Genomic DNA, 13,965 nt, shown 5'->3' on the forward strand with positions numbered 1-13,965 from the left:
GGAATCTGGCTGGGCTCTGAATCTACCATGCATCTAAGAGGTCTGGAGGAGAACACTAAGGACTATTTGCTTTCCTTGTTCTGCCATGGGCATGGTGCTCAGAGTCAAGAGGGCCTTCTTCCATGAACGCAGTAAGTTACCCGATACCAACCTGTGAGAATGAGAGGGGCTCCGTCAGATGCTCCCCAGCCTCCTTGCTACTTGAGGATGGGAGCTGAGGGGCAGAGCACCCATGGAACAGCCATTTCCAGGGCTCCTTCCTCCCAAAGCCCTCAAACTCTCAGCAGTTATGGCCAATGCCTCTAAGCTGTGCCTGCTAGGTAGGAGCCTAGAGGACAGCTGGCTCTGTTAGGTCCCTGCTCCTTATCAAGTCTATGTGAGAGGGTCCCTGAAGGGCCTTCCAACCAGCCCTTTAGGGTTGGTTGGCACCTATGATGGGCTGAATTCTATATCCCCCCCCCCAAATTCATATGTTGAAGCCCTAACCCCCAGTATCACAGAATGTGACTGTATTTGGAGACAGGGTCTTTAAAGAGGTAATTAAGATTCAATGAATTCATATGAGTGTGCCTATGCTAATCTGACAGATGTCCTTATAAGAAGGGATGATTAGGACACAGGCAGAGACACTGGGGATATGTGCACACAAGAGCAAAGAGCATGTGAAGTCACGGTGAGAAGGTAGCCATCGGTAAGCTGGGCAGAGAGACCTCAGAATAAACCAACTCTAACAACACCTTGATCTTGGACTTCAGCCTCCAGAATGCCTGACAAAATAAATCCCTATTATTCGAGTCAACCAGTCTACAGTATTTTGCTATAGCAGGCCCAGTCAACTAATACAGCACCTAATATAAAAAGGAAGGAAGAGATGAACCTAAGGAATAGCAATACTCAATAGTAGGAAAAAAAAACTCACCTAAGTAATATTTGTGATTATTTGCATTCTGAACTATCACTCATCTATACCATAATATATGAAATTCTAAGAATTCAGACATAATTTACATAGAGAAATTTTAAAATCTGAATATTATCCTTCTAAAAAAAGTCACAAAAAAATGTTCTTATATTTTTCTAGGTGGTTCTAAGTTCTCTAGGTGGCTGAGTCAGTCCAGTGTCTGACTCTTGATTTTTGTCTCAGATCATGATCTCAAGGTAGTGAGATCCAGCCCCTACGTCAGGCTCTGCACTTGGCATGGAACTGGCTTGTCCCTCCCCCTCTGCTCCTCCCTCTGCTCCTCCCTCTGCTCCTCCCTCTGCTCACACTCTCTCTCTAAAACAAATAAAATCTTTTTAAAAATGTTCTTATAAAAAACAAGTTTCTCTAACATTTTTAGAATGTGAACTGGCTTTTAAAAATTAAAATTATAAAATAGTCTGAGATGTAATACATCCACTACATAAAGTAAGGTATACTGGTAACCTAAACAAGTGGTTTTCCAGTGGTGATGTTTGTACACAGCTCTACTGAGGCTCCTCTGAGATGCTGCAGGATGCCCAAGGAAGGTCAATCAGACATACTCCACAGGGTTTAACACCCAGGGTGCCTGACTTCAACTAACCAGGGCAATTCCACTGTTGCCTTTTCTCACATTGAGGTTCTGTGTAAGCTTCTGTCTGATTAACAATTCAGACAGAGTTAAAAAAGTATGTGGGGGATCCCTAGGTGGCGCAGCGGTTTAGCGCCTGCCTTTGGCCCAGGGCACGATCCTGGAGACCCGGGATCGAATCCCACATCAGGCTCCCGGTGCATGGAGCCTGCTTCTCCCTCTGCCTGTGTCTCTGCCTCTCTCTCTCTCTCTGTGACTATCATTCATAAATAAATAAATAAATAAATAAATAAATAAATAAATAAAGTATGTGGGAACTAATAATCTACTATATGCTGGTTAACTGAATCTAAATTTATATATATATATATATATATATATATATATATATGAAAACCAGTGGACTAAGCCATTATTCTAGTTATTTCATATTAAAAATCAGGGATCTCATCTATAATTATCATATATATGGAATAAATTTTAATTATCTTCTTCTCTCAACAAAGTAGTTGATTAAGGAAGGGCATATGCTCACCAATTAAAAATACCGAACACAGGTAGAGAACATCACAAATAGCATGAAGAGGAGTTTTCCCCCAGCTACAATATATTAATCATTACATAAAAACATAACACATGGTAACAGCAAAGTTTCCACCAGTAAACCTGTATGGTTATGGTTAACCATGCTTTGTTGGTTAACTTTTACAACATTCCCTGCTGGCTGAAAAGGGAAGATGTTCCTTTCTATAGGGTAGAAAACTGAGGATAAAGTTCATAATATGAGAGTAAATGCAGAAATCATGCTTGGTGCTCCTTGGGCAATGACTGAGTGACTGAGCAGACATAAATTTGAGTTCCTTACTACATCACTTACTGATTTGGCATCTTGGTTGTTTATTAACCCTTTCAAACTATCGTCCCTCCAAAAAAAGGGTGTTAATAGTTTTGTGAAGATTAAAGAAAACATTGTATATAAAGTGCCCGCAATACTTTGCACATAACAGATGCTCCATACAAACTTTTTTTATTATTAAGATTTTTTTTAAGATTTATTTATTTTTTTTTAAATTTTTATTTATTTATGATAGGCACACAGTGAGAGAGAGAGAGAGGCAGAGACACAGGCAGAGGGAGAAGCAGGCTCCATGCACTGGGAGCCCGACGTGGGATTCGATCCCGGGTCTCCAGGATCGCGCCCTGGGCCAAAGACAGGCGCCAAACCGCTGCGCCACCCAGGGATCCTAAGATTTATTTATTCATGAGAGACACAGATTGAGAGAGAGAGAGAGGCAGAGACATAGGCAGAGGGAGAAGCAGGCTCTTCACAGGGAGCCTGATGTGGGACTCAATCCCAGATCCTGGGATCACACCCTGAGCCAATGGCAGGCACCCAACTGCTGAGCCACCCAGGCGTCCCTCATACAAACTTTCTCACTCACACCTCCCCCTGCAATAAACCATGAGGCAATGTTACAAATGGACAAGTGTTTAGGAACATCAAGGAAGAATGAATTGTGTGGATTATTTCCTTAAAGTACTAGATTCCTTTTATAAATGAAGTTTTGGCAATGACATTTAAAGACAGCTCCTAGTTTTATGGGTGACACCCCCCCCAACACAATCAACTCCTCAAATCCGTATTTTCCAACATGCTTTCAACAGAAATGATTGTCCTTCTAAAACCAATTAGAATGAAAAACATAGCAATGCTATGTAAAAAACCTTTATCAATTACAAATAAATCCTTTAAACTTAAAAATCTGTTTTTATTTTAAATAATTTGTTTTGGCAATAAGCTAATTTTTAACAATTGTTAATTTATATATATATTTTTAAATAGTCTGTTTAGGCAAGAAACTAATTTGTGTGACTCTAAATAAAAAAGGAGGATAAATCTATACCTAGCAGAGAGTTAGCTCTCAATAAATATTTGTCGTATGAAAGAAGGGAACACCTGCTACCATTTTTACAATAGAAGGAAAACGTTGAGAAGGCCTGTTGAGAGATTGTTAAGTGGAACTCTCCAATTAAGAAGAAACTAAAGTACAAAGAAAGCAGATGACTTGTCTAAGATTATAAGGCAGAAATATCAAAAAACGTAACTGCCATCTGAAAGCCAAATTTATTTTTTTATTATCTTCTAGGCTCTAAAGTTTATGAACATGGAGAAGTGACCCCTTAATAGGAGAAAAGATAATCCTATTTAGCTTTATATTTAATCAAAAGTACCAATTATGCATAGCAATTAAGAAAGAAGAGCACATATGAAAGACCCCAATCACCCAAATAAGAAAATTTGTGGTATAATATGGATATGATTTTTCTGGTCTTAATCACCAACTTAAACTGCTACAAGTGCTTTTAAAATAGACAAAAGGGTAGATAAAGTTAAATTTATTTTAAAAAAAACCACACAGAATCATTTAAACTTAAAAATCAACATTTTTTGAGTGGAAAAAATGCATCGGGCCTATTCTATGTACTTTATATATTTTATCCTCACACATTTAATCTTTACCATAATCTTATGAAGCAATGAAGAGTCCTACAATCCCCATTTTACAAATGAGGAAAACTGAGGCATAGAGAAGTAAAATTAACATGTTCAAGGTAACACAGCACAACACCCAGGAAATCTGGCACCAAAGCCTGTGCTCTTAACCACCATGCTATATTATTTTAAACAGTATGATTATTGTTTAATAAGACACATTTTATAAAAACCTAATAGTGGTTTCTATTTAATATGTAGTTAAAGCTCAAGAAATGTATACAACATTTCTAGCTATATTGCATGCACATTTTATTTATGTAGCATTTTAGGACACTTATAAAAAGACCCAATAAATCCATAGGTTATATACTAAAGATGCAATTTTAAGGTATTTTCAGATGCCCCTCTAAGGATAGTTCTGACATATTAAAGAAAACATGTAAATCCCATGGAAATGGATGTTACTCAATCTAAAGCTGTCAGAATCAGTTCTCAAAGGATTTAGGCATATATAAAAAAAGAAATGAGACTGCTTCAGATGCTGCTGTTGGTCTGAATTAACATTTGTTTAAATTAACAGTTACATTTGTAAGGAAAAATATTGATCAAATGGACTTAATTCTAGAAACCAGAGAATACATATGAATCATGATTTAAAACCACTATCAAAAGCAAGGCAGAGTCACACACCTGATAATCTAAAAGTGGTCATCAGGCCTATGATTCTGTTCATACTTTGGTTATATCACCATTTTAAAAAGATGAAGGAGATAAAACAACTACAAGAGTAACTAGAGAAAAGGAAATCCAAGTTTAATATCATATATATTTTTCTACTTCTCCTAACAAAGTCCACTGCCAGTACATGCTGTAAAGAGAAATATTACTGAAGAATAAACAAATTTGGGGATCCCTGGGTGGCGCAGAGGTTTGGCGCCTGCCTTTGGCCCAGGGCGCGATCCTGGAGACCCGGGATCGAATCCCACGTCGGGCTCCCGGTGCATGGAGCCTGCTTCTCCCTCTGCCTATGTCTCTGCCTCTCTCTTTCTCTCTCTCTGTGTGACTATCATAAATAAATAAAAAAAATAAAAAAAAGAATAAACAAATTTTTTTTTTAACTTCTTCACACCTAGTTCTGTGTTGCCTACCTGAAATCCATGCTTGCCTCTCCACCACGTACTTAACACTTTTGGGGGCATGTCAATAACAGAAACGATGTCTCCCACCTACAAGAAAAAATTTTAAGTGAAATATTTTTAGTCAAATTTTAAACCAACTGTTATGCCTAGAATTTAAATCTGAGCTAGAACAAAGAGTTAAAGTAGAATCCTTATTCTCTGGCTAATTTTCTGGAAAAACTTGACACTTTTTTCAGTAAAAAATTTAATAATCTTAACCATTTGTAAAGAAGAGGTCTAAAAAGAGTTAAGCAGCGTAAAGACTGGGATCCAACTAACATATGTGCAGTAACTTCAGAAAGCCAAATATATAGCATACGATTTTTGAATGCCAAGCATCATACCATCATCACTACTTCTGTTAAAATATTGTTACTGTTACTAAAAGTGATCAGACCCACTTATGAGGAGCAGGTTAAAATACTCGTATTTGGAACAACCACAATGTTTATTAATACACATTTAGTGCGTGCTTATCAAGTGCCACGTACTATGCTGAGCACTTGATATATTTTCTTTAATCATTTAACAAAGGCATGCAATGTCAATAATTACTTGGTTATTCTTAGTAAGTTTAAAATTTGATGGCAACTACACCTTTTTCAATAGATGGTACAATATAACATTTCCACCAAAGATCTTACTTTCTTCACTCTAAAAAAACAAACTAGTGAGTTTATACAAACCTTTACAAAATCACAAATATAAAAATCATAATAATAGTTCTTAACAATATACTTAACAGAAGTTTCACTCTTCAACCAAAATAAGTGATGAGTTCTGAGATAAAACGTAGTCAAGTACTTCATGGCATACATGTTGCTTTTAGAATTTTTCTTTGTATATTAACAACTAATTTTTCAGGCCATGAAAGAGTCATCTTCACAAAGCCACATTTGCTAACAGACACAGCATCTTTTAAGACATACATTCCTTTGTGTATAGAACCTAAAATTTAAAAAAAAAAAGAACCTAAAAATTTATATTGTTTTTTGTTAAGCTGAATAACTGTTAGCATTTTTAATTCCCCTCCTTTGCATCTGATAGCAAGAAATGTTCATTTCATTTTTCATCTGTTCTTTAACTCAATCTATAAATAAACAATGAGAAGAAAGTATCCTTGGGTATCATTTTTAGGTACTAAAAACACAAAGACAGAAGACTGAGACCTGGCTCTCAAGAAGATCATGGAGATAAATGGGAGAACAATTATGATTCAGTGTAATAAGTGAAATGTCAGATAGAGGGGTGCCTATCTGGCTTAGTCAGTAGAGCATGTGACTCAATCTCAGGATTGTGGGTTTGAACCCCAAAGCAGGCGTAGAGATTACTTAAATATAAAATAAGAAAGAAAGGAAAAAGAAAGAAGAAAGAAGAAAGAAAAGAAAGAAAGAAAGAAAGAAAGAAAGAAAGAAAGAAAGAAAGAAAGAAAGAAAGAAAGAAAGAAAAAAGGAAAGAAAGAGAGAGAGAGAAAGAAATACAGTAACTAAGAAAGAAAAAAGAAATGCCAATCCAGGCTATTTGGGGATATGCATTTGCATGAAGTAGGGAGAAGATCAAGGATGACTTCCTAGAAGAAACAGGAGAGACATAAGCCAAATTTTCAAGGATGAGTATGGTTCTTAAATACAAACAGATGGCATTCCAGGCTATATGGCAAAAGGGCCTGAGTTGACACACAGAGTCTTTAGTTATTTACCTCTAAAGTCAGTTCGTCAGGGGCCCGAGCAGTGTACCTCTTGATAACGTGGGCAGCACCAACAGCAGGAGTGTTAATGGATGATTCCTCATGAACTAGAAGATGATTTCCCTTATTATCAATCTATAACAAAGAAAATCAACTATGAGATGGTTAAAGATATGGGACTTGCAAAAATTTCTCTATCTATGAAAGAGATTCAATTTTATTTAGAGAAACCATAACCCAAAGAATCTTAAAAACACAACTACTATTTATTATTTAAGGTATGTCAGTCATTTTGCTGTGCAAAGAATATGATTTAATTTAATCCTCATAACTCTAAAAGGTACTTATCATCATTATCATCATTTAAAGATGCTAAAGCTAAAAGAGATTATGTAATCTATGAGAAATTAAATAATTTGTCCAAAATCACACAACCAATATTGGAAGAGCCAATATCTCAATGTAAGTAGGCCTGGCTCTAAGTTCCATATTCTTTCTATTTTCCATCTTATCTTCTCAATTTCCACTGGAAGAAGGGAATACTATAACTTTAAATATGCAAATTAAGAAGAAATATCTAACATATATAATATAATATTCAATACTTAATCTTAAATTGGACTCTTTAAAAGGCAAATTTTCTCTTGTTCATAAAAAAATGAAAAAATATTTTCAATTACCAAGTAAGTTACATATATATTTATACATATATTTATGTATTTATATACATATGTATATAAATGTATTTATATATGTATATGTATACATATACATGTATATGTATACATATACACATATGTATAAATATGTATTTATATACCTTGCTAAATGTACACATTAATACATTAAACACCAATATAAGAAGTGCCATTGCAATTCACAAGATATATTTAAATTAGTTTCCTGGATTCTCAAAGAAGGATAGATTTGGGTTAAAAAAAAAACCTTAATGGGGCAGCCTGGGTGGCTCAGCGGTTTAGCGCCACCTTCAGCCCAGGGCATGATCCTGGAGACCCAGGATTGAGTCCCACATCAGGCTCCCTGCATGGAGCCTACTTCTCCCTCTGCCTGTGTCTCTGCCCCTATCTCTCTCTCTCTCTCTCTCTCTCTCATGAATAAATAAATAAAATATTAAAAAACCTTAATGTATCACATTATCTATCCTTCCAAAAAATGAGAATAAACTCCATTTCTTTGATTCCTGAAACTTGATAGCTATCCAACTTTAATTAAAGTTAAATTTTTTAAGTAGACAGTTTAAAAATAAATTCTGATAAAAGGTCAATTAGATAATACCTCCATCCAAGTAAGGGCAGGTCCACAATTGATCTTGTTGCCAGCAATAGCTGAAAGGCGGGATAGGTAAGCCATAAGCATCTGAGTAACAGACTAAAGAGAAAAAGAAGATTCAGTGGTAACTCAAAGTCAATACAGCACTCTAAGTAACTGGTATAAACTGGTTGTTTCTGGGGAAAAAATCTGCAGATTTTTAGGCATTTTAATAGTTCTACGAGATTCTTCACAGAAGGTTGAGAGTTCTATAAAGTGAAACCACAAGCACTTATATAAAAATCTCCTGTCTTGGGATCCCTGGGTGGCGCAGCGGTTTAGCGCCTGTCTTTGGCCCAGGGCGCGATCCTGGAGACCTGGGATCGAATCCCACATCGGCTCCTGGTGCATGGAGCCTGCTTCTCCCTCTGCCTGTGTCTCTGCCTCTCTCTCTCTCTGTGTGACTATCATAAATAAATAAAAAAATTTAAAAAAAATCTCCTGTCTTGTGAAGAACCTTAACTGCTAGCTTCTAATCATAAGGGGTCATACCACTGTATAGCTTCTAACCCTACTGCCATCTGTATTCTTATGCTGAAAATACAAAAAGATAATTATAGCAGAGAGAAATGTGGCTTTTCTGCTCAGCTTCCCCCTGGCTACCTTGAAACTCTTCAAGACCTGCTATAATCTTCCATGCATGCAGCTGTGACAGGACAGCCATGTTCATATGCAACTGCACACCATGGGTCCATGGATTGGTCCAGAAATGTTACTGAACATTAGCTGGCCTAACAAGAGTTACTGCAGGAATTAGGAGTTATGATACAAAATTTCAACTCATTCTGCCGGCTGTCTTAAAAAAAAGAGATTAAAAACTTGGGATCATTCTGCACTGGCCATGTCCTGAGACAACCTGAGAAGGGAAAATGTGACAAGTAGGTGGAGATGGGAAACAGAGATGAACTTAGAGGTTTCCTATGATACAAAAGAATCTGTGGTTTTAAGACATTCCTGAGATCCTGCTGCTGTGTCAGTTCTTGCATTACTGAGGAGGTCTCTACTTTGTCCTACTACTTAATTGCCTTGGAATTAATTAGAGATTTCAAATGGCTTCCACTTGGGACCTGAAATGTATCTGCAGTCTTTTCAAACGTCCATTGTGGCTTCTAAGGAGAATCAGTACGATTCTTGTTCTTTTAAGAAAGTATGTTTTTTGCTCTCTGAAAGCTTTTTGGGTTTTCTCTCTGTGTTGGCATTTTGAAATTTCACTCTACTGTTTCCAGATGTGTGTCTTTTCAGTCATCATACTTAGCACTTACTGGGCCCATCTGATCTGAAACATGCCTTTTCTTAGTTTTAGTGACTTTCTTCTATTAACTTTTAGTTACTTCCATCTACTGTATCCTGCTAGAACTCCTAAGAGAGGGAAGTAGGAACTTCAGGATCTATTCTCCATGATTCTCAACTGTTCTCCCACAACTTTTCATCCTTTTCTCCATTCTGGGACTATTGTTATTTTCATCCATGTCCATTTTGCACACAGTCCAACTATTCAGGTTTGCTATGACTAAAATTAATTTAAATAAGTACCTGTTCATTTCTAAAATCTTTAATTTTTTTTTATTTTTATAAAACTCTGCTCTCATTCCATGACTGAATGCCTCACTTCCTCCCTGAGGATAGTAATCATGCTTCTGAAAGCCCTGTTTGCTCTTTTCAGTTATCTTATTTATTTAACTTTTACGATCAAGATTTCTAGTTTACCGGTCTTCTTCAATTCTCTCGTACATGTTTTTTATGCTGTATTTGTGCACCCCCATAAATCTTACTCCATCTTTCTTTCAAAGATTCTTCACAATTTTGATCGTTTTTATTTTCTGATGTTATAAAGAATCTCTTCCCATTTTAAGTTTTTTTGGAAATCTTTTCTATTTTTACTAAAAATTTGGCAGGAGTGGAGGTAAGGGCACAGACATGGAATGCCATCATAAACTATGCCTTTCTCTAATTATTAGTGAGGTCGACATTTTTTCCATTATTTTATATTCTCTTTGAAGAATGGTCTGTTCATATACATAGCGTGTATAAACTATTAATTTTTAATAAAATTACACACTAAACCTATTTTAATTCTAAACATTCTACATAGCATTACTAATTTTTCAGTTATGAAATAAATAATTCCAGGAATCATCCTGAGTGTTCAATATAAGCTTTTGTTTAGTATACAGACAAAATGATCTGCTAATTTATATACAGTGAATACCGCTGCCAAGTACTAAATGCTTACCTCTGGACTGTCCTTCAGGACATCAGAACGGGGAAGCTCTGAGAGTTGGGAAAATCGTCGGTCATAAATACATAAATGAAGATGTTTATCGAGTACCCGAAAGTCTTCATAACTTCTTTTAACAATCCAACTTTTGCCCTAGGGGTAAGGAAAAAAAGACACTTATAATTTGTATTAGAAAATGCTTATGAATTAGGCCTTATTCTACAATATTATATTCATGATATTTTCTAATGAAAAGTTCTATCAACTTGATAATAAAGAGGTAAATAGTTAAAGATTTATTTATTTATTTGAAAGAGAGAGAGAAAGAGCATATGAGCTGGGGGGCAGGAACAGAGGGAGAGACCTTCAAGTGGACTCCCTGCTGAGCTCCATGGAGCCTGATGCCAGGCTCTACCCCACAACTCCTGAGAGATCATGACTTGAGCCAGGTCCTCAACTAACTGAGCCACCCAGGCGCCCAGGTAAATAGTTGAAACTCCAAAACATCCTAGTGAATTATAGTACATTAAAAGGTCAATAATGGAAAATAAAATAAAATAAAACTCTCCACTGACCCTCCTTCTACTGCTGGTTAAAGTCCATTGTTCTAAAGACTCCTAACTCTGGGAAACGAACTAGGGGTGGTAGAAGGGGAGGAGGGCGGGGGGTGGGGGTGAATGGGTGACGGGCACTGAGGGGGGCACTTGACGGGATGAGCACTGGGTGTTATTCTGTATGTTGGCAAATTGAACACCATTAAAAAATAAATTTATTATTAAAAAAAATAAAGTCCATTGTTCTCTTTGGGAACAATAATTGCTAGATAGTAAGAAAGCATGTGACCTTAAACCCACAGAAAGAATAAAAGAATTTTGGATATTATCAAAAATTAAAGAAAAAATAAAACCAAGTTATTGATAGTTACACATTTTCTATGATTAAGACAATAAAATCAAAACCACCAAAGTCCTCATCAATACACATTCAATATGCATATATTATCTAGAACTCATTATCCCTCTCAGCAATCTCAGGCTTTCTCCCTTTCCTTGCCTAATCTCACAAGCTCATCAAAAATGAAAATCCTACCCACAGTGCATATTTATTACATTCTACCTCTAGTTTTCTTTTAACTCTATCACTTCCTATATATAACTCAAGCTTTAGTAAGGATGAACATCCTTTCTTACCTGGAAAACTACTACTGCTCCTCACCTCTGATCTCCCCTGATCCCATCCCCACCAGAACAAAATACAAAACTTATCAGTCACACTATCAAAAATCCCATGGTCAGCACTGATGAGCAGGTCCCCAACTGCACACCATTTAGTTTTGCAATTTAATCTAATTATATACAGAGGCTTTCATCTCATAAAAAATCTGCAAGGACTGCAGGAAAAAGCCTCCAGAGCAACCATCTCAGAACTGAAGAAACATTTTTAGTGTAGCCAAATGGGGCAGAAATAGAAGGTATCACTTCCTAGGAGAAAGATGTGCTGAGCTCTAAACACAGGTATGTTAAAACTAACATGATAAACTTGTATAGTCCTACTCTGAACTGTAATTATATTATATAGATGGAGAACAACACCAACCCCCTGTCTGAGAAGGTTTTTAGAATGAAATAAGACAATACATGTGGAAGAGACTTTTAAAGAACAGTGTCCTCCTGGTCACTATTCTAAGAAATACTAGTTCCATGAGGCTGAAATGTCTGAAATGGAATCCAGTTAATTCTGATGATCAGCCTCAACTGGGAGCCACTGATCCACAGGATGAAGTCCAAACGTTTTTGCACATATCATGGCTTTCCTCATCTAGGCCCTGCCCAAATTTATATCTCAGTCATTACTCCTCCATGTGTTTTGTTTCCAGTTATGCTCAATCACTTGCATTCATTCAGTTTATGAGAGTTTGTTCCCTTTCTTGCCACCCTGATCTTTAAGTGCTGTTTCTTCTGCTATGGAAAGTCATTCCTTTACTCTTTGCTGAAGTAGGCTCTTCTGTTTTCTCAGTTCTACCACTGCCTTCAAATCCACAGATTTCCTAAACCACAGTGGGTTAAATACTTGTTCCTTTGAATGGCAAAAATAAAAATGAACAAAGGCAGGGGAAAAAAAAACAAAAACTTACTTAGCATATAGTTGCACATACTATATTTCATACACAAATTTTTCAAATTATGGAACACTTCAAATATCAGAAAAGTACACAAAATAATTTATCACACACTGATGTCTCTATCACAGAGATTAAACAGATGTTGACTTTTTTGTTTTAAAGCTCTAGATGTTTTTATAAAGACCCAATTACTATAGATACAAAGCCCCATTCTTTTGTGTTCCTCTTCTAAAGGTGAGGACCTGGAAAACTACGACTGCTCCTCACCTCTGATCTCCCCTGATCCCATCCCCACCAGAACAAAATACAAAACTTATCCTGTCCTCACAGGAGTTGATGTGCATTGCTATCATGCATAAATGCATTTTATACTTTTACTATATATGGATGTACACAGTGCATTGTCCAAAACAAGTAACAAGATGTAATTTCCTTCTCTATGGATCTAATCACAAATTAAGTAATTTACTTAAAATCTCAGGTAAGTATGTAAGAGAACAGAAATTAAAATACATGTCAAATAAAATTATTTAACTGTCATCTAGACAAGAAGGTTTTATGGCCATCATCATAGTATTTTAAAATTTATGCTCTCTATCTTCTGATTTGGGTTTGGCCTAAAGTGTTGTTGTTGTTGTTGTTTTAAGATTTATTTATTTATTTATTCATGAGAGACACACAGAGAGAGGTAGAGACATAGGCAGAGGGAGAAGCAGGCTCCCAGCAGGGTCCTCAATGTCAGGCCCCCGGGATCATGACCTGAGCCAAAGACAGATGCTCAACCACTGAGCCACCCAGGTGCCCCTGGCCTAAAGTGTTTTTTAAAAATGTATATGAATACTTTAGGTACAGCACAGTAAAGTCTAATTTGTCCAAGTAATTACCACACCAAGTCACTTACTTCATTTACATAACCTGCATAGATCCTGAAAATATACAGATTTACCTCTTAAAATAAAGAAACAGCTAAGAATTTGACTCTAGGATCAGAATGTCCTAATTGTGAATCCTGGCTATTTAAGAATTTAATGAAGCAAATTAGTATAAAGTGATTAAAAGAGCACCAGGTAACAGAAATGGCTGAGTGCATGCTGGTTATTTCTATTATTTATTGATTTAAAGAGCTTGTTCTGGGCCAAACATACTAAAATTAGAGAACAGTTTCAAAACAAACCTCCATGGTATTTAGCAGAACAAATGACTGGTCACCAAAAGCTCAGAAACTCAAATGAAAAACAAGAACACTATTACTGATTACTTTCAAGTACATATGGGTTTCAGCCAGGGGAGGTAATATATCTTTAGATGTCACAGGTTATTTTCCATATTGGCTGAGTTATCAGATTTAGTTTTAGAAAGTAAATCTTAAATTTAATATCCT

The 13,965-nt window shown here is 36.2% G+C and overlaps 1 protein-coding gene across 6 annotated transcripts in view; it reads right to left on the minus strand.

Moving 5' to 3' along the window:
• The window catches only part of ARHGAP32 (Rho GTPase activating protein 32), a 265,244-nt gene that overhangs the window by 81,672 nt on the left and 169,607 nt on the right, over nt 1–13,965 (minus strand). For all 6 annotated transcript variants that reach the window (XM_055304940.1, XM_055304939.1, XM_055304936.1 and 3 more), the window contains 4 exons: nt 10,478–10,615; nt 8,212–8,304; nt 6,928–7,050; nt 5,199–5,276 (listed from right to left, as the gene is read on the minus strand). In XM_055304940.1, coding sequence (XP_055160915.1) covers nt 5,199–5,276; nt 6,928–7,050; nt 8,212–8,304; nt 10,478–10,615 — 432 coding nt within the window. The remainder of the gene's footprint in view (nt 1–5,198; nt 5,277–6,927; nt 7,051–8,211; nt 8,305–10,477; nt 10,616–13,965) is intronic.

This window comes from Nyctereutes procyonoides, unplaced genomic scaffold (assembly GCF_905146905.1).
Source record: "Nyctereutes procyonoides isolate TBG_1078 unplaced genomic scaffold, NYPRO_anot_genome, whole genome shotgun sequence".
NCBI classification, from domain to species: domain Eukaryota; kingdom Metazoa; phylum Chordata; class Mammalia; order Carnivora; family Canidae; genus Nyctereutes; species Nyctereutes procyonoides.